Source organism: Rana temporaria, chromosome 1, assembly GCF_905171775.1.
Source record: "Rana temporaria chromosome 1, aRanTem1.1, whole genome shotgun sequence".
Taxonomy (NCBI): Eukaryota; Metazoa; Chordata; class Amphibia; order Anura; family Ranidae; genus Rana; species Rana temporaria.
Window position 1 is genome coordinate 244,395,822 of NC_053489.1, and position 27,011 is coordinate 244,422,832.

At 43.0% G+C, this 27,011-nt stretch overlaps 1 protein-coding gene across 3 annotated transcripts in view; it reads right to left on the bottom strand.

The window, feature by feature from the left end:
* The window catches only part of NDRG2 (NDRG family member 2), a 91,601-nt gene that overhangs the window by 22,131 nt on the left and 42,459 nt on the right, over positions 1 to 27,011 (bottom strand). For all 3 annotated transcript variants that reach the window (XM_040352394.1, XM_040352411.1, XM_040352403.1), the window contains exons 2-7: positions 12,674 to 12,744; positions 12,551 to 12,592; positions 10,277 to 10,382; positions 7,673 to 7,793; positions 6,351 to 6,413; positions 6,188 to 6,248 (exon numbers count right to left, since the gene is read on the bottom strand). In XM_040352394.1, the coding sequence (XP_040208328.1) occupies positions 6,188 to 6,248; positions 6,351 to 6,413; positions 7,673 to 7,793; positions 10,277 to 10,382; positions 12,551 to 12,592; positions 12,674 to 12,744 (464 nt within the window). The remainder of the gene's footprint in view (positions 1 to 6,187; positions 6,249 to 6,350; positions 6,414 to 7,672; positions 7,794 to 10,276; positions 10,383 to 12,550; positions 12,593 to 12,673; positions 12,745 to 27,011) is intronic.

The following is a 27,011-nucleotide window of genomic DNA, read 5'->3' on the forward strand; positions in this document are numbered from 1 at the left end:
TGCCGGCAATGACACTGTCCTAATCGGTCCGACGCCGCATCTGCGGCGCTGCACCGATTTCAAAAAGTAGTTCCTGTACTACTTTTTGCGATTTCAGGCCGCGATTTGCATAGACATCTGTGCAGAAACCTGCACAGATGTCTTAAATCGCGGCCGAAATCGGGACTGCCAGCGGGAGTGAAGCCGTGCGAGTTCAGCTGAACTCGCACGGCTTCACTCCCGCAACCCAGTGTGAACCAGGGCTCAAAGCCAGGACAAAAATAATGCAGCAGGTGATCCGTATGTTATCAGAGTCTGAAAGTGTGCTGCAAAGATCTCACCACAGGTGTGACAATGAATTTGAAGAAATATCCATGTTTCCTAGCTGTCGGAAAGATGCCTTTAATTGAAACACTGGTGTTAGTGGACGAAGCATTTAAAAAATCTCGCTGTAGCTCTACAAGAAAAAGCCTTCTGACTTTTACCAGTGACCTTCGCCACAAAATGTGTCTCCTTCTGTATCATACCCTAAAAATAGACTAGGAGCTTAACTTCAGAGGAAAAAACAGTTTGAACTGTTCTGCTCCTTGTAGTGTATACACTTTCATGCCCAAAAGAAAAAAATAGAAAATGAATAATGAAAACACTAGTTTCTTAAAAAAAATAAAAATAATAATAATTATTATTATAAGTAACAGGGACTAAGTTTTAGTACTCCATGTTTTTACCAATAAAACAGTTATGACAAGTTAATGTGTGAGAAACGACAGCACTGAAAGGAACTAGGAGGTTGTGCTAATTGGACAGACCATTGCTTGTCCAGTGCACCTTGTTCCCCAATAACCAGATTATCAGTAAGGCTGGGTTCACACTACTACACTACTTTCATCCTACTTTGCTCTGCTACATTGGTCCTACATTTATCCTACATTGGTCCTACATCCATCCTACTTTCATGAACAGGATACTACTTTGGTCCGACTTCAATGATATTCAATGGGCCTGAAGTAGGATCAATGTAGGACCAAAAGTAGTAAAGGGAGCATTTTCAAAGTCGGAACGACTTGTGTAGGACGCTACAAGACGCTCTCATAGGGAAACATTGAACACAGAGCAAAGTAGGATGAAAGTAGTGTAGTAGTGTGAACCCAGCCTAAAACACAAAGCTGCAGCAGAAGCATGCTGTTGCAGTTTGTCAAATCTCCTATAAAGCACCACAATGAAGTATAAAAACATCCATACATTTATTTTTCCTACAGTTCATAAATACTTAAAATATATTTTCTGTTTTTATGTGACAACAGGAATTTTAAAATAAGATAAGAACATTGGATGATGGCACCCTGGAAAAAAAAAAAAAAAAAAAAAAAGAAGGAGGAGAGGAAATATTTAACAGTGTTTCGGACAAAGAAATGAACTGGCTCAAGCTGACGCGCACAGCAAATCAGTCAGAATCTTTGCCTGCTGTAATACCGTAATATTTGACATATGATAAAGATCATACTAAATCTACCTATAGATTTAGGCTGGGTTCACACCGATACTACACGACAGTCATACGACTTTCATCCTACTTTGCTCTGTGACATCAGTCCTACATCCATCCGACTTGAATGAATAGGATACTACTTTGATCCAACTTTGTGGTCGTCTGACTTTAACCGATCAAAACAATCCCAGTGGGAGATAAATTCCTTTTACTGCTGCTGTATGCACATGTCAAAAGTCGGATGGTAAGGACAAGGATCCTACTTTGATCCGACTTCAATGATATTCAATGGGCTGAAGTAGGATCAATGTCGGACCAAAGTAGTACAGGGAGCATTTTCAAAGTCAGACCGACTTGTGTCGGACCAGTTAAGATGGCTCTCATAGGGAATCATTGATGATCACACGTCATGAGCTCCCAATGTCGGAGTGTTTGCTGTACCAGTGTAAACCCAGCCTCAGGAAGGTTTATCCAACTATTGTAGCTTACCTGCCCTTAAGAGTTGGTGGCTGCAATTATATTCACCTGGTGTGTTGTATTAGGACTTCAGAACACTCCCCCCCTCTCCTCATAACATAGGGGTGTTCTGTAGTCCACGGAAGTGGTCTGTACAATGGCTAATAAAACTACAGAGTGCACAAAACGGCACTGAATTTCTGACAGGAATAAAATATTTTTTTTTACTTCCTGAATCAATAGGACAAAATGCCTTTAAGCCCTGGTTCACACTGGGCTGCGGGAGTGAAGCCGTGCGAGTTCAGCTGAACTCGCACGATTTCACTCCCGCCGGCAGTCCCGATTTCGGCCGCGATTTTAGAGACATCTGTGCAGGTTGTAATCGCAAAAAGTAGTACAAGAACTACTTTTTGAAATCGGTGCAGCGCCGCAGATGCGGCGTCGCACCGATAAGGACGGCGCCATTGCCGACAATTGGCGGCATTTGAGATGCGATTTCACATGTGAAATCGCATCTCAAATCGAATGAAATCGCACCCAGTGTGAACCTGGGCTGATGGTGTATTTAGCAGACCAAAAAAAACAAAAAAAGAGAACAAATAAAAGTTCATTGATAAGGTTTACATGGCACATTGATGCAAATTGGATCACCCGAAAAGTTTCCCCCAGTGCCCTAATCTGCTTGTGTCTAACACTGGACACCTTGATAACAAGGCCTGTTGTCATAAGCAGACACGAGCGAATAATCCCAAAATCTGCTCCAATGGCAATTTGCCCAACCAGCGCCCACAATCCATTTCACCAGCTTCATATTAATAATTTTTAAAGGAATTCTATAAGTGAGAAAGTATCAAAGCCAGAGATAACCAGGAAATTATTTTTTTTAGAGGCCATGGCAAAAGCAAACCTTCCCCGCTAGATTGGCTAATATTTGCTATAATCTAAGATTAAGCCTAGTGCACATAGATCTTTATGAAAAAAAAAAAAAAAAAAAAAAACACAACACACACGTCTAAAAAATGCAGAGTAGAGGTACTGCTCATGTTGCCCACAGCTGTCAACCAAATTCTGCTTCTCACCCTCCAATACCGCACCAGGAAAGGCTGACTGGCTGCCATATATTTTATGTGACAGGTCTTCTTTCAGTTAAATCAGGGGTGCCCAACCTTTTAAAGAGCCAGGGCCACTTAAGCAACTTGGTAACCAGTCGAGGATCAGATTGGAGGTAGGTGGGCTTAAACGGACAAAAGTCTGTTTACATCTGCCGCTCTGTAGAGGTAAATTGAGGGTCTGATTGGATAGGGACGATTGTAAGAAGGGCCCAAGTCTGCTTTCACACTGATGTGATGCGGTTTACCCACACTGCGGGTGCAGCGTAGTGCACCCATGTCTATCCTGCAGGTTAGCTGAACTTTGTCATAGACTCCACCTGTGGCAAAAGCCGGCACTGTACAGGAAGCATCAGCTTACGAGGCTCTACTCCAGAGCCGTTTTCTTCCTCTACCACCAGCTCCATTCACAACACTGATGCTGTGGTATGATGGGTCAGCAACCTGCGATCTGGGCTTGCCAACCCGCCATTTGAGCGGGAGGTCGTGGCCACATCAGAGGGCTCCGCAGGCCACTGGTTAGCCACCCCTGTGTTAAATCCTAGTCTCAAAAGGTGATCAGATGGAAATCTCAAACAGCAACACACTAGATCTATAGGCTGAGGGGAGTGGCTGAGTATTTTCCCCTTGAGCTTTTAGGTTTTATTAAAACCCATTCTCTGATGTCATACAGCAATGATTTAATTTACGCTAGTGGTTTTTCAGCGAGATTCTTTGTGTGCATATTTGTCTGAGAACATATACAGTGCATCCGGAAAATATTCACAGCGCTTCACTTTTTCCTCATTGTCATGTTACAGCCTTATTCCAAAGTATTCACAGCCTTTGCGCAACACTTTGTTGAAGCACCTTTGGCACCAATTAGAACCTCAAGTCTTTTTGAGTATGATGCTACAAGCTCGGCACACTTATTTTTGGGCAGTTTCTATCCTTTGCAGGACTTCTCAAGCTTCATCAGGTTGGATGGGGAGCATCAGTGCACAGCCATTTTCAGATCTCTCCAGAGATCCTAAATCGGGTTCAAGTCTTGGCTCTGGCTGGGTCACTCAAGGACATTCACAGAGTTGTCCCATAGCCACTCCTTTGTCATCTTGTCTGTGTGCTTAGGGTCATTGTCCTGTTGGAAGATAAACCTTCACCCCAGTCTGAGGTCCAGAGCGCTCTGGAGCAGGTTTTCATGCAGGATGTCTCTGTACATTTCTGCATTCATCTTTCCCTCGATCCAGACTAGTCGGACCACTTGGCCTTCAAGAGAAAGATTAAAACCCATCTTTTCTGAGGTCAAGGGGTTCCTTACCCATGAAATGGAAACAGCGCCCAGAGGCGATTCAGTTCGCATGTGTTGCGCTTTACAAGTTGCTCACTAGTCTCCCAATTCCTGCCGCTGGAAAATATCCCCACGGCATGATGCTGCCACCACCATGCTTCACTGTAGGGATGGTATTGGCCAGGTGATGAGCGGTGCCTGTTTTTTTCTAGACACGATACTTGCCATTCAGGCCAAAGAGTTCAATCTTCGTTTCATCAGACCAGAGCATTTTGTTTCTCATGGTCTGAAAGTCCTTCAGGCACCTTTTGGTAAACTCCAGGTGGGCTGTCATGTGCCTTTTACTGAGGAGTGGCTTCCATCTGGCCACTCTACCAAACAGGCCTGATTGGTGGAGTGCTGCAGAGTTCTTCGGGAATGTTCTCCTTTCTCCAGAGAAACCCTGTTCTGTCAGAGTGACCATCGGGTTCTTGGTCACCTCCCCGATTGCTCAGTTTGGTCAGACGTCCCACTCTAGGAAGAGTCCTGGTGGTTCCAAACTTCTTCCATTTACGGATGATGGAGGCCACTGTGCTCATTGTGACCTTCACGTTGTCATTATGGGGTATTGTTTGTAGAATTTTGAGGAAAATAATTTAATCCATTTTGGAATAAGGCTGTAACATAACAAAATGTGGAAAAAGGGAAGTGCGGTGAATGCTTTCCGGATGCACTGTATGCTGTCAGGGTTACCTAGTCCCAGTCGTTATTACCGGTCACATTTTTTATATTGGATTACAGCTGATAAATGGATTCACCCCTCTGCTTTCTGTATAGCTCATTTGTTCTCTACTTAGTACTAGACATTCAAAATAGCAAAATTATTCTGAGTAGTGCAACTACTTTGATAATAATGATAGGATTTATTTTATAAAAGACAGCAGAACTTAAAATCGATACAATTCATTAGAACAAGAACACTAATAGATAAGAAGTATTTGACATTATACAGAGTAAATGAAGGTAATTGGCAAACATGTCTTGCCTTGGATCAGCCAAGATGTTAAAGTGGAAGAAAATACAAACACAACATTTTTCTTTAAAATGTTTCCTCCCAAGCCATCCTGCATACCCTGTATACAAAAGATCTGTGTATTTGCCATTTTTTTTTTTTTTTATCTGGTCCCGTGATTCTGCAGCTTTGACTTTCCTGTAGGGGAGCGCTTAACAGCTATGAATTCCATCACCATTAGGTTCCTCTGGCCAAGCTGTGGTTTCTGCTCCCCCTTCTCCCCTGCAGGAGCTGCTCACTGGACACAGGGGAGATGGAGCTGCAGGATCACATGACCAGACTGGAGCGGATTTAAAAAAAAAACAAAAAAAACTGATAGGTAGAAGGGGACAGGGAATGTTTTGAATAGTTTTTTTTTTTCTTCACTTTAAGATATCTTCTGTTTTGAACTCAAGTGACACTTTTTTTTTTTTTTTCAGTCTGTGCAACTATAGATCAATTCTTTAAACAGAAGAAACATTAATAACTTTTCTGAGGTTACCATGCCATTCAATAGGCATTGCCTCAAACTAAATAGGGATGTATCAGACTGAATCAATTTGATGCATTCAGAACTGTTAGGAAATGTGGCCCGGTGTTCCTTCCCCTTTGTGGAGGTTTATAGGTCTGGCTGACACCAACAGCCTAGGGGTCCAGGCAACATGTACAAATCGGTACATTTATTCCCAGCCTCCTGACTACACAAAAGCCCTTTAAATTGTACCCTCTTATACTGTACTATTTTCATCCTCCAGGCCATGTCCTCATTCACAAAGTGTCCATAACTACATCTAGGGGGATGTTTAGTTTAAATTTTGAGACTGCTATGGCTGTGAATAATCCTCAGGGATACGTACCGTGTATCTGGACAAGACATAGGCTCCAGCACCAACACCAATTCCAATAATACTGGAGAAACTGCATAAAAAAAATAAAAAATAAAACGGGCAAAGTTACATACAACCTAGGATTATTCACATTAGTTTATGTTCCAGATTTGTATCTTGCAAGTTTACTCACTTAAGGTACTGCAGCACGGGGGGGATGGTTTCTGCCAGCTGATCAAGTGATGGGTATTGATACCTGATTGGAAACAATGTAACAGTAACAGTGTTAGAAAAAAAATACATATTACATAATATATTGTTTTCATGTAGCCCCCTTAGAAACCAAAATGATTGCTCTCATTTTATATATCACTTGTAAAATAACCAGGAAACCAACTGATTGGTTTAACACCTCCAGAATTTTAAGCACCCACGCCTCCCACCAAAACTCACAGCAAAGACCCATATAGTGCAAAATATCATTTTGAATTATTCAGAGCAAAACAGATTGCATCATTAAATATGCAACAAATCTGTTTACCAAAGGCCATTTTTTGTTAACGCATGTGCTGCTTGGAAAGAAAGGTACAGCTCCACCTTAATATAGGCCCATCAGAGTGAACTGAAGTCTGTTTAGGCCAGTGTTGCTCAACCAGGATGCCATGGCACCCTGGTGCGCTGCATGGTGTTGTCAGGAGTCCCACACCATTTTTGCACAGCACCATGTGTTTCCATGCTGCAAGTGGGCTGTCACCAGTGACGCTAATCCACAGCAAGCCCAGTATTCACAATGGGATGGAAGATTCCCTCCATTTAGACTGGATCCATCTTCCGACCACTGCCAAGCAGGCGCAAATGTGTGGTGGTAAAGATCAAAAGGTAGGAATTTCTTCTGAAAAGGTGGGAGGATTCTGATGTGAAGGGATTGAGAACTTTGATGTGAAAAGCGGGGGAGGAGACTGCGGATTCATGTGCAGGAGGATGTAGATGAACTCTGAAGTAAAAGGGGGGGGAATTGAGGACTCTGATGCAAAAGGGGAGATTCAGAAGTTATGGGTGAGCCTATTTTAGACTTGAGCGCTTCAAGATTGAGAGTATGCACAAAGGGTGCAATGATTAAAATATACTGCTTCTGTGTGCTGGTGTACAAGCTATGCGGTTTGATTCAAAAGTAGGCTATCCCCCAAAGGTCACAAAAATAAAAATCATAGTACAAAAATTTGACAATAGGGCTGTTGTACAAACTTTTGATGCCCAGAGCAACTCACCAAAAAGGTTTTTAACTTTAGACCTGAACTGCAAACAAATCAGTACAAAGCGCATCAGGCACCAAGACATTTTACTTCCAGCACACTTTTATTCCCCCATGATAGACATTTAGTAATGAACACTTTTATACTAACTGGTATTCTTTTAATAGTCAACAGCATAGGAGAGCTTTATTTTGGTGCACTTTTACATTACTTTTATCTGTTGTGCATCCCAACTGCAAAAGAAAGAAAAAAAAAAACTTACCCAACAGGGTAGACAGCTGCCCCCTCCTCTTGCCCTGGAGCATCAATGTGGCACACAACAAAATTCTTCACGATCTCATACATGTCCTCATTATTAAACAGTGCGTCAAAACACATTTTATCTGGTGAACAGCAGAACAAAGGAAAGTGATGAGTAAGCATAATTATTAAACGGGCATCAGAGGCTGCACAACATTAAATAAAAACGAAAGAGGAAGTTGCGGGCATTTTAGCAACCGACAATGGAAAGAACCGAGATCCGTGTGATTATTTTTCTCTATAAAGTTCCACTGTGGGGAGTCTGAAAAAAGGACATAGGACTAGCAAGTTGTGTATTAAGATGTGTGCAATGTGTTACAGAGAGTCCAAAACTGAAACACCTAAAGTGAGGACACTGGAAAAAATGATCAGAACAACCCGAACCAAATTCAGGCTTATCCATAAATCCTTCCACAACAATGAGCATTGTTTACTTATATGTAGATCCATCTGCCAGCTCAGTTACACTAACCGACACACATGTGCGATTCTGTTGCCCTGTCCTTATACAGTATACAGGGTCAACATTGTGTAAGGACAAATTGATATCGGAGACTGATGGTGCTTTCTTGTAGAAATGTAATTATATATATGAGCAGTTTAGTGCTGGCTAGACACAATGGGCCTGATTCTCAAAAGAGATACGCAGACTTAACTGCTGTTCAGCCTGCGTATCCCTGTGCCTAACTTTGGAAACGATTCTCAAAAGGCTTTTTCCAAAGTTAGGCAGAAAATCTGACATGTGTAAGACACTTACACGGTCAGATTTTAGGATGCAGTACCGCATCCGCCACTGGGGGCATTTCTCATTGAAATGCAGCTTTGCGTATGCAAATGAGGACTTTTTTTTCAAAGCATTTCAGCACTGCGATTTCTGCGTAAGTTCAGAATTTGCCTGCGCAAAACTAGGGCTGGTTTTATAATGTGGAAAGTTAGTCACACATTGTAAAGGCCCGTTCCAGCGACGGCATTTGGTATGCATTCCTGAGGGAGAACTCCACGGCAATTTTTAAATTCAAAACCGGCATGGGTTCCCCCCCAGGAGCATACCAGGCCCTTAGGTCTGGTATGGGTTGTAAGGAGACCCCCCCACGCCGAAAAGAGAAAAAGAAGAAGAAACCCCCCCCCCCGGAGAGCGGAGAAGACCCCCGGAGAGTGGAAGAAGAAGCCCCCCCTGGTAATTGAGCTAATAACGAAGACAGGGGGGGCATCCGGAGCAGAATAATAAATTATTTTAAAAAGCATTGTGTTGTGTGTTTACTAACTTTTACTTTTTGCCTCCAGGTGAATGGATAGGGGTACGATGTACCCCATATCCATTCACTTAGGGTGGGGGGCCGGTATCTGGGGGCCCCCTTATTAAAGGGGACTCCCAGATTCCGATAAGCCCCCGCCCGCAGACCCCGACAACCAATGGCAAGGGTTGTCGGGAAGAGGTCCTGTCCTCATCGACATGGGGACAGGGTGCTCTGGGGTGGGGGGGCCCGCAGTGCGCCCCCCTGCCCCAGAGCACCCAACCCCCCCATGTTGAGGGCATGCGGCCTGGCACGGCTCAGGAGGGGGGGGGGGGGACGCTCGCACGTCCCCACTCCCATTCCTGACCGGCCGGGTAGCGTGCTTTGGATACGGGTCTGGTATGGATTGTAGGGGGACCCCCTACGTCAATTTTTCGGCGTGGGGGGGGTCTCCTTACAACCCATACCAGACCTAAGGGCCTGGTATGCTCCTGGAGGGGGAACCCATGCCGTTTTTTTCTTTGAAAATTGGCATGGAGTTCTCCCTCTCAGGAATGCATGCTGAGCGACGCTGTCTTTTTTTATAATTATTTGTTTTCCCGGCGCGTCTTTTTTTCACCCGTCGCAACTTTAGTGTCCCGTCGAAATTCTCAAAGCCGCCCGGCGTTAATTACGTTCGCGCGCTGCACATCGGGAAAATGACGTCACACGCATGCACAGTACGGCCGGCGCGGGAGCGCGCCTCATTTAAATTTTAAACGCCCCCAGGAGAGGAGGACCGCCTTACGACGGCGGCACTTAAGTTACACGGCCTGAAATTTCTACCCAAGTGCTTTGACGATCGGGCACTTAGGTAGAAATTTTAAGTCAGTGTAACTTAACTGCTGAAATTTAAGTTACGCAGACTTTTTGAGAATTTGGCCCAATGTGATTTTTTAAAGTGATACCGGATAGTGAAACGCTTTGCAGTAGACAATCCACTACCATCTAAACAAATCCACAAGCGAAAATTGATGGAAAACAATGTCTAGCCAGCAATTATCTGTATGCGTGTATAATTCCGATAACAAAACACTACTGTTTACTATAGACGATGCATAGTCAATGCAGAAAATAGACAGGAGCCTAGGAAGGAGTGACACAAGAAAAAGCCATTCAAAGTCATAGACAACAGTCTAGAATAAAGATGTAAACAACAACCACAGAAAAGGTGTTAGACATAGAATGAGAAGAAACGGAAAGATAAGGCCAGTTGTGGTAGTACAAACAAGGCACAAAAGACAGACAGACACACAACAGGTACGATGAACACAGACGGCCCTCATACTCACGGTCCATCCCCACATCATGGAATGTTACTATCGCTGGACGCTTGGGTTTGGGGGAGCCCTGAATTGTAACCGTCACCACGCCATAGGGAGTCTCAATAGAGTGCTTCTACACCACGAGATACAGAGAGGAAGACAGGTTGAGTGTATACTGGAATACCAGTGCCAACGATATACTCAAGGAACAGGGCTTGATATAGTACCAAAAAGTTCAAACAAAATTGTAAAAAATATCAAATGTCCAAAAAATCCTCAAGTATATTTTTACATTTTCAATCCCACTAAAAAAGGTAATAAAAAAAATAAATAAATAAATACACAAAACCGCAGATACACCAGGTCTATAAGCAACCCATACAAAACAGTGGCACCCTAATGTACCCAACAAGTGTACAACAACACACTCGTGTTTTAGCACACTGCAAGATTAAGATATGAACCAATCTGACAAAACTTGACACAAATATGGCAGGTCAGTTAAAACCTGCATTTTGCTGCACTGACAGTCTATTCAAACGAGTGGTCTTCCTTAACCGCTACAGGTATGTTGTACATTAGCGTATGTGGGTAATGCAGCGCACTGCAATACAGTTGAACAGTCTGAATGGGTCAAAGAAGAGAAGATTTAAACCAGTCCAGGCATTTGTGCTTCTCTAGTTACATTTACTGGCCGGCTCGCTGGCCATACCACAGAAATCAAGAGATGCTCTGCATGTCTGCTCACCTTGTAGACTTTATCAAATTCAGTCACAAAGTCACAGTGCAGGAAGGAAAGATATTGATGCGTTTCAGGTCTTTTGTTATACTTCGCTGCTCTGTGCAGTGGTTTTGCACAGGGCAGCCCAGATCCTCCTCTTGTCAGGTCCCTTTTTGGTGCTCCTGGCCCCTCCCTCCTGTTAAGTGCCCCCACAGCAAGACAGCTTGCTATGAGGGCACCCAAGCTGAGCCACAGCTCCCTGTGTCTATTCAGACAAAGCCGCGGCCTGGGCCCTTGCCCCATTTCTTTCCTCATTGGGGGACCGACTTTGACAGCAGCGGGAGCCAATGGCGCCATGCTGCCGTCTCAGCCAATGAGAAGGGGAGTCCCATGTAGCGGAGACACTCCTACAACATTGCTGGATCTAGATGGGGCTCAGATCCGCCCCGTGTGAAAGGGGCCTAAGGAAATGTTCACTTCCTGTTTAACACAGAGTGATGTCTGGGCATACAGCCAAGAAAGCTAAAATTACTGATTGGAGGAAAGACACACACACACACACACACACACACACACACACCTTCTCTCATCATAGGCAGAGACTCTCAGGTGTTTTGTAACAGGGTCAGCTCCCTGCTAATCTATTTTAGCAACCTCCCCTGACAGAAATGTCAGGCTACTTTTATCCGATGTGCCTGAGAATTTGTCAGGAGTCAAGCTGATAACAGAGGAACGGGTAAGGAGAGAGCTACAGGACATCTCTTTGAAGATATTTAACAAAATACTGCAGATATAAGTGCCCAGCTCGAATTTCATGAATTGGGTTTACATCCACTTTAATGCATAGAATGCATGAAGATAAAAATGTTCTGCCTTTAAAACCACTTCAATTATTATGCTAAAGCGCCATTATAGTGCGAATTGCGTCAATATCTTTCCTTCCCCCACTGACTTTATATTTTTGTACCTAAATTAAGTCTACAAGGTGTGCAGCTATTCAGAGCATTTCTATAGTCTAAATGGAACCTCAAAAGAAACATTTTGCAATAAATTATGTTGATTTCACTTTCCCTGGCCAATCAATAAGCCTTATATTATCAAAACATGATGTCCTGCATCATCTATAAACGATATATGTTTTTATTTTTAAGAGGTTTAAAGCAGAATTTTCATGCCAGTGTAGCATATCCTCTTGCTGGCTGATACGTCACTACAGGACGTCAAAAATGCAAGTATGCATGCTCTTTGGCAATGTGAGCTTTTTTTTTTTTTTTAACAATTTAAATAAGGCGCGAATATATATAATTAGAGAATATATATATATATATATATATATATATATATATATATATATATATATATATATATATATATATATATATATATATATATATATATAAATAAAATATAATTTTTTAGTAATCTGAGCCCCGGAATAGAAGACCATGTAGTCATCTGTACAGAATATAAAAAGATACCGGTGATGAATATGTGTGCGTTTCTATGCCTGTATGCATGGATGTACTACTATGTAAACACAAACATAATAGTATGTATAAAAAACACAAAACATTGCATACCTGCTCTTGTACTTGCATTAATTTTGCAGCCAATTCCGCTGCCTAAAAATAAACACAAAATAAAATGTGTGATAACAATGTTGGCATCTTCCTGTAAATTCAAAAGAAGAGTCTTGGCATTACCTTTAAAGGGTCCTGTGGAAGAGCATTGTAATCTGTGATCTGAACTTCTTGCAACTCCGACATCTCCAGATCTGTAATACAGAACATATAAATTGTTTACTTCAGCGGTACGTTGGAGTAATTGCTGTTTATTTAGCACAGAAAAGAAATAAAGCCATGTTCTTGCCACAGAACCCGATACCCAAACCTCTGGGCTATTTTTAGACCTACCGAGTCCTCCTCACCCCTTGTAACCTAAAAAAGTATAAATTAGTCTTCCTTAAAAAGTATATATTAGTCTTCCTAACAGCAGCATTGTACAAATGCCATGAAATAACCTGCTGGAGAAGGAAGCATGGAAATCTTTCACAATTTTCCCCTCTGTTGGCCATGTACCAGTCTACATAAACAATCCATTAAATCTATATCCAATAGTAGTTTGCCCTTGTACTACACGGTTTTGGCACATCCAAGAGATTGAAAGAGCTTTATTATGCAGCAGAGTAATACAAAAAGACTTTGGGTGGACTTCAACTGACTGCACGACAAGCCGCCATGAAAAGATTTTGGCTGGACTTCGACAGACTGCACGACAAACCACGTTATGTCCATGGAAGGGAAGCTATCCAAGGTAATCCTTAAAAATGAAGTCTGTTTCTGCAAAAACTGGATAGGTCTTCCCACCAGTAGGATATGGGAAAGCCAGCTCTAACAATTGCTGTGTTTTTTTTGTGATGGAGCATTCCTCATATGCTGTGACAGCTGGGGTTGGGCTTCACGTTGACTTTTTGTAACACTTATGAAAAGGTTCCAAAATATTTCAACTATGCCACAAAAAGATAGACCCACTACAATCTTTGCGGTGATGAGGAATACTAGGCGAAGACTCACATGTAGGAAGTATTGCATATTATTTCTCTATGGTGGCCTGCATAACACGCAGCTAGAATCCAGGCGCGTTCACAACACACAGGGGTTCATTTACTAAAACTGGAGAGTGCAAAATCTGGTACAGATGTGCATAGAAACCAGGTTTCTAACTTCAGCTTGTTCAATTAAAAAGAAGTCCAGCCTAATATTTTTTAGGCTGGGCTTCTCCTCTGGGTCACAGGAGTGCAATTCGTTTTTCACTGCTATGACCCGTTTTCAGCAGAGAGCGGTCTGAAGTCCGCTCTCTGCTGACGTGTCACTGCCATCAGTTGAGGCAGTGCGTCATCCCGACTTCCAAGTCTGGATCCGCCAGCTGCCTTGATTGATGGCAGTCTCAGGGAGCCGCCGAGACGGCCGCTCCCCGCCCCTCCACAGCTCAGCACTCCAATGAGAGCGGAGAAGTAGAGCAGAAGTGAAGTCGACTGTCAAGCCCTGTACACATGGCCTGGATTCTATTGCCGGCCGAGTCCACACACACACACACACATAATTCAAAAGAACCGCCGAGCACACGCTTGTCACATTCGATGCCGTCGCCGCCATCTTGCTTCACCCTACCTATGCCTTGGAAGCTACCACGCATGCGTCAAAGTCATTTCGAGCATGATCGGGTTTCCATGGAGCGGCAAGTATACACGCGCTCTGGTTTCTCGGCAGGAAAATGCAGAGAATCTCACAACGAGAAAAGAGAGCAGGTTCTCTATTTTTCTCGTCTAGATTCTGGGCAGTTTTCTTGACAAGAAACCTCAAAGCCTCTTACACACGAACGGTTTACTCGGCAAGAAAGCTCTGCCAGCAGTTTCCTTGCCGAGAAAACCGTGCGTGTGGGGACAGATGCATCCACAGAGGAAAGTATGATTAGCCAAAAAAAACGAACCCAAACTGCCTTTAAGCTTTGACCAAAAAAAAAAAAAATGAAATAAAACGATTAGTGTAGATTTCTAGGTTTTAGTAAATCAGCCCAAATGTGGACATGCAAGTGCTTACACCCTCCCTAACCTAGAAATTATACTTGGCTGTACCTCCCCATATTAAAAAGGTAGATATGGGCATTGGAACATACGGAGGGTAACCGCACACATGCACCCTTGCCTTTGCCTCATACTTGACTATAGTAAAAAGGTGTAGAAAAAGAAAAAAAGGGTTAAAAACGCGCGTCTACAAATAGCAAACAATAGCAGCCAGCTCAACAAAGGATCAATCTGTGTGTGAATAAACAAAGTGGTAAAGTGCAGCGTATAATAAAAAGGTAGAAGTGGGCACTGGAACATGTGGAGGGTATGCACATACATGCTCTCACCTTGTTCTTCTACTTTTTATAAGCATAAGTGGGTGCTGGAGGGCAAGTGCTCACACCCTCTCTAACCTTTGTGACCCTTCTATAATAAAAAAGGTAGAATTGGGCACTGAAACATATGGACGGTAACAGCACATGGGCTCTCTCATCTTTGTCTTAAGGCCCATGCACATGATCGGACTGACAATAACGGTCCGACGGACGTGTTTTATATAACAATCCGACTGTCTGTATGCTCCATCGGACAGTTTTCGGTTTTTCATTGGACAAATGTTCACTGTGTATGATCTCAAACTTTCCGACAACAAGTCTGATGGAGCATCAGCCGATGATCGTGTGTACACAAGTCCATCGGACTAAAGTCCAAAGTACAAACACGCATGCTCAGAACCAATGCTTAAGATCAGACGACAATATCAGAAGTTGCCCAAAGGGTGGTGGTAAAGAGCTGAAAAAAATTAATAGAAAATAAAATAAAATAAAAAAAAACCCACACACATGATTTTGCGAATGTTTGCTGAAAAACTTCTGCCGTGTGTATGCAGAACAAGTTCACGGCCAATGCCCCTTCGGACAAAAATCCACAGAAAAGTCAGATGGAAGTCCGATCGAGTTTATGAGGCTTTAAACTGGACTATAATAAAAAGGTAGAACTGGGTACTGGAACATTAGAGCACATGTGCGCGCTAACCTTGGTGTCATACTTGGCTCAACCATCTATAACAAAAAGGTAGAAGTGTGTACTGGAACATGTAAAGACTAACAGCACACATGCTTTCTCACCTTGGTCTGAACTTTGGCTGGAGTAGAGTTGCCACCTCATCCCTTTAAACCCGAACACATATGACTTTACACAGGTTCTGAGGCCAATTTAATGAAGATAAGGCACCGAGTGAGTTTATCACCTTAATCCGCCACAGAACCTGTGTAATTAATATGCGTTTGTGTTTAAAGGGATGAGGTGGCAACCCTAGGCTGGAGACCCAACAAAAAGGTAGATGTAGGCAGTAAAACATGTGGATGGTAAGAGCACACATGCTCTCACCTTGGTCTTATATTTGGTTTTGATAAAAGCGGGAGCTGAAACATGTAGAGGGGGAAGTGCTTACTAGACATGTGCACTGCCGAAAAATTTGTTTCATTCGTTTTGCTTTTTCTGGAATTTCCGAATTTGGTTAATTCCGAAATTTCTGAATTTTTCAATTTGTCAAAAAACGAATTCGGAACTAAACGAATTGCACATGTCTAGTGCTTACACCCTCTCCAAGCCATATACACACACACACATATATAATTATATATTATAATATATATATATATATATATATATATATATATATATATATAAGTAGCAGAAAATGGGCATTGGAACATACGAAGGGGAAGAGCACAATGCTTTCTGACCTTGGTCTCATACTGGTCTATCATAAAAGGAGGAAGCGGACACCGGGACATAAGGGTAAAAGTACACGATTTCTCACCTTGCTCCCATACTTGGATGAACTTTCTATTAGAAAAGGAAGAAGCAAGCACTGGAACAGATTAAGGGGTCCCTCACCTTGGTCTTATTTTTAGCTGAATCTTCTATATTAAACCGTAAAGGCAGACACTAGTTTCATGCATAGCTGAATTTTCCATAATAAAAAGGTAGAAGCAAGCACTGGAACATGTACAGGGTAAGTACACACATGTTCTCTCACCTTGGTCTCCATTATGAATCTTCCATAATAAAGAAAAAAAAAAGGCCTCAAGGGCTTTTAAATTTGGTGAGCAGCTCAGGCTGCTGTTACCATAGATCATTAAATTATTTTATACAGGGGGAAAAAAAAAAAAAAAACAAACACACACCACATTCTCTAAACCCTCTGCATGCTCCTGGCCTATCCATTTTGTACTGTGCACCGATGACGAGCTTACCAGAGAGATAATTATCGTTGTAAATGCTGCTCAAGCAGCTCTTACCATATTGAACAAGGCTAAAAGCACCGGAGGACAAACATTTGTAGTTTTTTTCTCTATTTCTACTGCATACGAGTCCCCGGACATTGTACCATGTAACCGTATTTAAGAGACTGTTAATTTGGTTTGCTATGAATGACACATATCCCTCAGGAAGAGCCATCTGCTTCTTTTCCCCTCACCATCGCATTACTGGATGCTTGTCCTGTCTAATCAACATGTGGAAAGTGCACATGTTTTCCTCTTACTGTGTCACTACTGTGCGCACATTGTCAGATGTAAATGGACTCAATGGAATGCTGGAATCAGAAAAATGCATCTGTATCTAACCTAGGGTTGCCACCTTTTCTTCAAGTCAAACCCGAACGATTTAGCGATGCGCAGCAATTTTTGTCTATAGTATATAAAACTATCTAGCGAGATTAAAGGGGTTGTAAAGGTTTATTTTCTAAATGGGTCCCTTTAAGCTAGTGCGTTGTTGGTTCACTTACCTTTTCCTTCGATTTCCCTTCTAAATGTCCCCCCCCCCCTTTGTCTGAATTTATCACTTCCTGTTCCTCTTCAGCAAGCTTGCCCCTCATCATCCGGGTCGTTTTGGCTGGGGGTTAGTCAGCATGCTTGGAACTACATCCCTGCGGGGAGAAGCTGTGAACGGTCACAGCGTCTCCCTGCAGGGATGTGGTCCTAAGGGAGGGGGCGAGCATGCTGACTAACACCCAGCCAGAATAGCTTGGATGATGGTGGCAAGCTTACAGGAAGTGAGAAATTCAGACAAAGAAAAAAAAACATTTAGAAGGGAAAAAAAAAAAAAAAGGTAAGTGAAACAATGCACTAGCTTTAAGGAGCCTATTTAGAAAATAAAAAAACGGGGGGACTCTGCAGACTGATGCAAGGGAGAACTCTGGGGACCCTGACATAAGATTCTCTGGAAACCCTGATTTAAGGGGGGGGGGGGGACACTGAAAACCCTCATGTACAGGGAGGACTCTGATGCAAGTGGGGGGGGGGGGCACTGTGGCCTTTGGTGTAAAAGGGGAACTTTGAGAACCCAAATTTACCTTAGTGTACTCAGAGGCATGAAAGAGAAGGGGGGAGAAGACTTCAGTCACAGACAGGGATGGATGGTGAGCTCACTCACCCCCTGGCACCTCTCATGCAGCTGCATCTGTGGCTGCTGGACTTCAAATTTCCCCTTTCTGAGGCACAGCACCAAGGATTGTAGTGTGGCCAGACTCAGAAGAGTAGGAGAGGGAGGAAGAGGAGCAGATTGAGCCCTCTCTCCTCGTGTGTGTGTGTGTGTGTGCGCGCGCGCGCGTGCGTGTATGTATAGGGGGGGGGGGGTTGTTAGTGCTGGCTTAGTGTAAGTATGAAAGAGTGTAACAGACACTCTCGGCTTAGACAACTGCAGCCAGCAAAGATGCTGGGAAGCCATAGTCCGCTCTAAATAATTTGTCCAGGTCTCAGGTGGTCTGAAACCCGGACACATGATTCCAATTCCGAACGATTCAGGTAAATCCCTGAAAAAGGGGGCAAACCCTAACCTCACAACAGGAGAATGGGACACAAATAGGTTTTATAAAAAGAGGTAAACATCTGACAGGAAAATATAAGAAATGGCAGTTGTATCTATACACAAAAAAATAAAAAATGCCCTTTAGGTAAACGACCAATTATATACATTCACCCTAAATAAGGCTGCAATAAAAAAGGATTTTTTTTTTTTTTTAAAGGATATTTATTTATATTATATTTATGACTAAGATGGCCTTTCTACACCTATACAGCATAGATACACCAGAACAAACCATCTTGTATAGGTTCTCACTGTGGAACAGCTTGACATTATATTTAAATAGAGACGACTTTACAGTAAACCTAATAGCAGAATTAGAGGCAAACAGGTTTTCCCCCAGCAGTTATACGCCGCACATTTTTTATCAATACATAATGAGCCACTATGGAATCCACCAATAGGCCTGGGGTATGTGGGGCAGAAATATGATAAAAACATATGGAGTGTATGTCCTTGACAGCCCATCATTTTGCTTGCCTGAGGCAGACTCTGTGCCCAACTACATGTGGCGTCAGTCACTGTTACGTCAGCATACAATGGGAATGGAAGTGATTGACAGTTGCCTGAATGCAAGTCATGCAACCCAGGCTGCAAACTAGATATCGACCGATTATCAGTTTGGCCAATCATCGGCCGATATTGACTTTTTTGGAAGTATCGGTCAAACGTATCCAATATTACTTCAAGGGGTTTTACCGAGGCGATTCATGTAGCTGCATGCATCACACCGGTACCGTTCTTTAGAGCGGACGTCTGCTTTATTGGAACAACAACTGATGCGGTTCAGCTGTTATTACAAGCAGCAGGAGGGGGATATCCTCCCCCCCCCCGCGCCTTCGGCCGCTTGGCGGGCTCTCCTGTCCCACCGGGAGGCACAAGCAACCAGCCAGCACATCTGCCGGCTGGACGAAGACCCAAACAAAGCCGATGCTTCATTCAGATCTAGTAACTTGGAAGCGATGTCATGACATCACTTCCTGGATTACTGGCATCTTGAAAAAAAGGTGCCAGTTTTAAAAAATAGAAAATATTCAAAAATGCTTTGAATACTTTCAAGTGCAGAGGAGGGGTTTGGGGTCTTAAATACCCCAGCTCCCTCCATAAATAGTATCTGTCACTGCCCATTACTGTCTCAAGGGATGTTTACATTCCCTGTGACAGCAATAACAGTAATAAAAATAAATTAAAAAAAAAACACCTCACAGGGTTTTGTGAAACTGGGTTATAAGACAAAGACAGTGGTTGAAAAATGATCTATCAAAGTGAAAGGCAAGCTAGCCAACGTTAATCTAATTTACCAACTACAATGTAACTCAACAGGAATTTGTTATTTTTTGGGAGGTCATACAAGAATGTGTGGGATTGGCTGGGCAATATATATAAAAAAAAAATAAAAAAAATTAAAAAAAAAGCGCGATCTACCAGAGTGAAAGGTATGCTTCTTGCTTGGGCCTGGGCCTGGCACCACTGAAGCAGATTCTGATCAAAAGTGTGTGCACGCGCGCGGGGAGGTATGGTGCCACTCACTTGTCTAGTGAGCCAAGGACTCCAGTTACTGTTTATATTTGTATATCCCAATATGAGGCACTAAGCCAGGCTAGAAAGCATGAGACAAGATAAGAGCTCCACCTGCCAGCTAAAGATAGTGAATTTCCATTTGCAAAATTACATATTTCACCCGCTAAAAATTATATAGTATTAGCTAGTGTTCGTTATAAATCGCCAATTTTTTTTTCAAGTTAATACAACACAAAAGCTGAAATTTCTAAAACTTTACTTGGAATCATAATTTTAGGAAACAGAATTTAAAAAAGGGAATCATTCCTGACCCCTTCCACAGGACCGCAGGCACCAGGCAAGAATTAACACAGTACAAACAAATAGCCACTGCCCTCACCTATAATTGGCCTTTGCACCAAGGAGCAAATGGAAGGGCAACGCACGCAAATCAAAACCAAAGAAATTCCCAGCTCAACTTACCAGCCTGCTAACCAACCTGATCCTTTCTAACAGTACTCGTTGAACAGTAGGTTTTTTTCCCCGCACACATTTGCAAATACATCCGCAAGCTTCAGAGCCTCGTCAAGGCAAACCAGTATTTTCTGTAGTCCAACTCCAAATTTTGAGAGCCTGCACAGTGGAAGCACATGCATTATAATGGATAGGCAGAGGGCAGGTGAGCCTGGAGGGTGCCCATCTGCTCCATAAAAAGGCGCAGGCCTGTCCCCTCACCAACATTTCAACAGTAAGAACAAAATGGGCACTGCCCTTACCTATAGTATAACTGACCTTTGCAGCAAGGAGCACATGGAAGGGCAACGCATTCCCAGCTCAATTTATCGACCAGCCTGCAACCAAATTATTCTAACAGTATGCGTTCTAACAGGGGAATTAACACAGCGCTGTCCTCTAGCAGCATTGCTCCAATCTTGATGCCATATCCAATGATGCCAACCCCAAGTTAACGAACACCAAGCAAAATTTTAAAACACAATGACGCCCTCCAGCAGCATTACCCCAAACCTGATGTCATCCCCAATTCAAGGGGCACCAAGCAAGGTTTAACACAGCGATGTCCTTCAGCAGAATTGCCCCATTCCTGATGCCATCACCAAGTCAACGGGCACAGAGCCAGATGCAACACAAAGACGTCCGTTAACAGCAATGACCCCCCCCTTTTTTTTTTTAATATTGTTTTTTTCATTTTATAACAGCAATGCCCCTTTCTTGATGTCATTCTCAGATTAATGTTCGCCAAGCATGGTGTAGCACAGATCTGCCTTCCAGATGTTGACAATGTAGAGCCTTTGAGGTAAGCCTACCAATTTTTCTTAATCCGAGACTTAAAAAAAAAAAAAAAAGAAGAAGAAGTAGGCCTTATTTTAATGCATAGTTAGAGCAAAAGGTTTTCTTTTTTCCCCCTCTAAAAAGAACCCATCACCAGTTCAACAGGAGGCAAGCAGTACATAACAAAGAAAAGTCCTTTACCATCCAACAGTGTTGATGATAGGGATAAAGATTTCCTTTTTTCCCCCATAGCCATTTGAATTTATTGTATAAACCTACAGTATACTATATGAGAGCACACCCTATCCTGTCATCGAGATACTTTAGTGTTACCTTTCAAAGAGCATAAAGTCTACTTTTGCCCGGTGTCTAGTGCTTACAAAATTCAAAGAAAATTAAGTTTAAAAAAAATAATAATAATCTGCACATCAGGCAACGATTAATTCAAATCTGTCTGTACAAAATAGGGTAGACATTGAAACTCCATTTAGATGTTAACATGCAAAATAAGCAAAAAGGATAAGTTACTTCTGAACCATGAGATCGCTGAGAGACTAACGGATATTCTATACATGACCAAACTAGACCCGGCTTACAGCTGGAAAGAAGAAGCAGCTCATAATCTATGTAACACAGATATAAAATCTGTTTTTTTCTTGAGCATGTTTTTCTTATGAGAATATGATATCAATCCCCAGAAGCATATAGAAGAGGCAGTTTCCCTGTGTAGCAAAAGGCACGTCACCCTAAATCGTAAAAGGAAGAGGTAATTGGGTAACTTTTTTTTTTTAAATAAACTTTGGTTTTACCATGGCTCCAATGGAGATTAAGTGATTGACCACACATAAGCCCACATTAAAGAAGCTGCTCTATTCAGTGTGGAAATGGAAATGAACAGAACACAGGATGTTGCAGTGAAAGAACAATGCAGAATTATTCTGAGATAGGTCGATGACAGAAAGGGATATGAGTGGCACTGCTCTTTAATTAATGTTGGATCCAAAACTGGAGAAAGCCTGTTTAGTATTCTGAATGCACAGCTAGAACAGTTCTTGAATGTAGTAAACAATATTTGATATTGCGGCAAATCTGAGTGGGTGCTATACTAAAGGAGGAGACATCAAAACAATGTCGTGCAGTTCTGTATACATGGTGCTAGACTCATGTTCCTAATTTGGGGGTCTACCATTGGCACACAATGTGCCACTCCTGTGAAATCATTCTCACAATGTGCCACTCCTGTGAAACCTACTTTCAGGTTCAAGGTTATGAAAAGCCGTCTAGACACATGCATCCAACTTGTTTCCCCAAATTCGGAAAGGATTTGTAAAATACGTCAGACGCGCGTGTGCAGGTACACACCTACGTAAAGAAGCATTGGCATTTCCAAGAGCACAGCCATTTATTTGTATGGGAGCCTGCACATAGCAGCCTGGGCATGAAGCAAATGTTCCTTGAACTTTTGTATTTGGGGGTAATGGCTTGCAAGTCAATAGAATCATTTTAAAAAAAGTTCTTTAAAAAAAAAAAGTTAATAATGTTCATTTTACGCCAAGCTGCTGTAGTGGAACCCTGTTTTTGTAGGATGGCATAGACAAGTAGACGCCGTCTTTGCCTAGTGATACTTTTCTTGAGCTAAATGGTTTTCAGTGACGAACAGTTATAACGGAGTGTCTCGAGCTGTAGAATGTTCATCCCACCTAAAGCTGCTGAAGTGCAACCCTGTGTTCTATCACGGCATGACAAGTTGGCACTGAATTGCCTAGTGACAGTTTTTCTTTTCCTGTGTTCAGAGACTCAAACGGTTAGATTTGAGTAATTCCAGATCATTCAATTATTCACAACTCATGTTCTAAACAAACAATTTAATTTGCCAATTAGCTTTCCATTGCTTTTACATTGTATGGATAAAAGGTTCTGACCGGTTCATACTTTGAGCTTCAACTATGAAAAGTACACCAAGCAGCATGGAGGAGGTGGAATCGACTGACAAAGAGTTGGTGAGTGACAGTGTCACAGATCCCACCATCCCTCCACCACCATCTCTCTGCCTGGTCCCATCCCTCCCTCTGCCACTGGTCCCATCCATCTCTCCCTCTGCCACTTGTCCCATCCATCCCTCCCTCTGCCACTGGTCCCATCCCTCCCTCCCTCTGCCACTGGTCCCATCCCTCCCTCCCTCTGCCACTGGTCCCATCCCTCCCTCCCTCTGCCACTGGTCCCATCCATCCCTCCGCCACTGGAGAATTTTTTAATTTTTTTCCCCTGACTGCTTGAATAAAAAAAAGTTTAACCATGCGCACTTGCAGGTTCCACCTATATACTCCGTAGTGAGGTTCTAATCATCGGCACCTAATCTGGGTGGAGAACGTTGGGTTGTACATTCAGTACTTTTACCACTTGACAACTTTGCATTTTCATTATTTTGTTGGAATGAATACACCAGGTCTAAATTTTATGTGTCATTTGCCTACATATATCACCTTTATCTGTAGGCACTGTGTGAATAAAGATCCAGTGTTTGCCTGTTGAAATATGTTGAACAAAGTTTATTTTTTTTACAGTTTTCATGGGGCGTACGAATCTTAATAAAATGGTAGATGACTGAACCTGGGTTACATTTACCTTTTTTTGTACAATTGTGAATTGGTAACTAACAATTCCCATCACAGTTGGATTATAGGTACACACCCTCATGTTAAAGGTTTTTTATTTTTCCCCTAACTAGCTTCCTTTACTTTAGTGCAGTCCTCCTTCACTTACCACATCCTTCCATTTTTGCTTTTAAAGTGTCCTTATTTTTCTTCTGAGAAATCCTCACTTCCTGTTCTTCTGTCTGTAACTACTCACAGTAATGCGAGGCTTTCTCCCTGGTGTGGAGTGTCCTGCTTGCCCCCTCCCTTGGACTACAGGAGAGTCAGGACGCCCACTAACACACAGCTCCTTTCTCTATCTGCAACGTAGAGCGCATCCTGAATCTCCTGTAGTCCAAGGGAGGGGGCGAGCAGGACACTCCACACCAGGGAGAAAGCCTTGCATTACTGTGTGGAGTTACAGACAGAAGAACAGGAAGTGAAGAACAGGAAGTGAGGATTTCTCAGAAGAAATAAGGAAAAAAAAAAAAAAAAAAAAAAAAATCGAAGGATGAGGTAAGTGAAGGAGGACTGCACTAAGGTAAAGGAAGCCATTTAGGGACAAAAAGAATAAAAAATAAAATTGTACCTTTACAACCCCTTTAATGAGCCTTCCTGAAAAGGGTTGTAAAAGGTTTGTACGATGTACCCCATACTCATTCACCTAGGGTGGGGCCCCCCCCCCCCCTTGTTAAAGGGGGCTCCCAGATTCCGATGAGCCCCCCGCACGCAGACCCCGACAACCAAAGGCCATGGTTGTTTGGAAGAGGCCCTGTCCTCATCAACATGGGGGCAGGGTGCTTTGGGGTGGTGGGGCTGCAGGGGGCCCCCCCTGCACCAGATCACCTACCTCCCCATGTTGAGGGCATGCAGCCTGGCGCGGTTAAGGAGGGGGGGCCACTCGCTCGTCCCCACTCCCTTTCCTGACCGGCAGGGCAGCTGCACGGATACGGGTCTGGTATGGATTTTGGGGAGACCCCCACGTCGTCTTTTCTGCGTAGGGGGTTTCCCTTTAAATCCGCACCAGACCCATGGGCCTGGTATGCTCTTGTGGGGGAACCCATGCCGTTTTTTTCTGTTAAAATTTGGCGTGGAGTTCCCCCCTCAAGATTCATATCAAACACAGTGCCTGATATTGGCAGAGATCCAAGTCGGATCCCCACTCCTTGAAAGTCGGCCTTCAAGTCCAAGGCAAAGTCAGATCAAAGTAGTATCCTGTTCATGAAAGTCGGATGGATGTGGGACCAAAGTAGGATTAAAGTCGTGTAGTATAGTGTGAACCCAGCCTGAGCCCCCTTTCACACTTGTACGACTTCAAAGTCGCACGATTTTACCGCGATTTCGCTGCAATTCGCGGCCGCAATTTCAATGAATGCCTGTGTAAGTGGCATCAAAAAAATCGGACCAAAGTAGTGCAAGGACTACTTTGAAGTTGGCACTACTTAAAGTCGTGCCAGTATGAATGGTAGTCATTGAAAATAATGGAGAATAACTTATACGAAAATCGTGAGACAAGTCGTATAAGTGTGAAAGGGCCCTGGAGGGGCTGAAAAAAGTCCCAGGTGCCAGGATGCAATTTCTAGTCACCAAGCTTTCTAATCGTTACTGACTTTTACGGGGAGAGAAGCAGTTCAGATATAAAAGCGAAGAAAGCCCATCAACACAGGCCCTAACAAAAATGCTTGGTAGGAGCTGGCACAAAAACAAAAAGATTTAAACAAGCGTATCTTTTGCATAGAGAAAGCCATCAACCTTGTGCCAAGTTATTCACATTTGCAAGTGTTGGTGTCTGCCAAAGATAGGGTTGCCAAACCCGAACACTTTAGCGGTGCACAGCATTTTTTTTTTTTTTTTATAGCATAAACTATACATATATTTTGCAATTAAATAACATTTCTAATCATATGAAGTTAATCACAAGAGTCCCCCTTTACATCAGAGTCCACAGAGTTTCCCTTTTACATCTGAACTCGCAGAGTTCCCTTACATTGTAAGGGGGGACTCTGCAGACTCAAACATAAGGGATGCTCTGGGAACCCTGATTTAAGTGGGGAACACTGAGAACTCTGATGCATGGAGAGGACTGATGCAAGGGGGAACACTGTGGCTCCTGATGTAAAGGGGAACTCTGACATAAGGGGTGCTCTGAGAACTCGGATTTACCTTAGTGTACCCACTCAGAGGCAGGAGAGAGAAGGGGGGAGACTTCAGTCACAGACAGGGATGGATGGTGAGCTCACTCACCCCTTGGCAGTCAGCACCTCTCATCCAGATGTATCAAAGGCTGCTGGACTTCAAATTTCTGGTCCCCACTTTCCTTTTCTGAGGCACAGTGCTGGAGATTGGAGTGTGGGCAGACACAGAGGGGTAGGGGCTGGAGGAAGAGGAGCAAATTGATGTATGTATGTATGTATGTATGTATGTATGTATGTATGTATGTATGTATGTATGTACACACACACACACACACACACATACATATATAGGTGTGTGTGTTGGGGGGTGATTGTTGCACTCTTTCACACTGCCCGGAGCCGTAACAGACAGAAACTTTTGGCTTAGAGAGCTGCAGCCAGCAACCCTGCTGGAAAGTCATAGTCCTGTCTGAATAATGTGTCCGGGTTTCAGGCAGTTTGAAACCTGGACACAGGATTTCAAATCCGAACTGTCCAGGTGAATCCTGGACAGGTGGCAACCCTAGCCGAAGACTGCAAATAAAAAAAGGTTTTATTGGATTATTTTATTCTGAGGTCAGTCAGTCAACATCCAGCAAAGAATACACTTAATATACGTAAAATTCAGTTAAAAAGATGTCTTGTGACAGCATAAGGTTTTATTACCTTTGAGAACAAAGGCTGTCCTTTATACCTGTAGTATCTACATACATTTGGCCAGTCATGTGGTAGAACTAGTACTTAGACTAACAGTGCCAGCACAATACACTATGTGTTCGGTTTCCCAATCTCCAGTCCTAAAACCACAGCAGTCAGGCAATTAATGGCGTCACTTGGGCTCCGTCTAATCTGGCCATGTGTTCCAGGTGCAATCAGCACCATGCAAATTTACGGGACAGTGATACCGCATAGTGTGAACAGAGAGGGTAACTGGTTTTCTAAATTGTATGGCTTGCCAGGTGACTTCATAAACTGTTGTGATATCCCTGCTATTAAGAGGCAAACT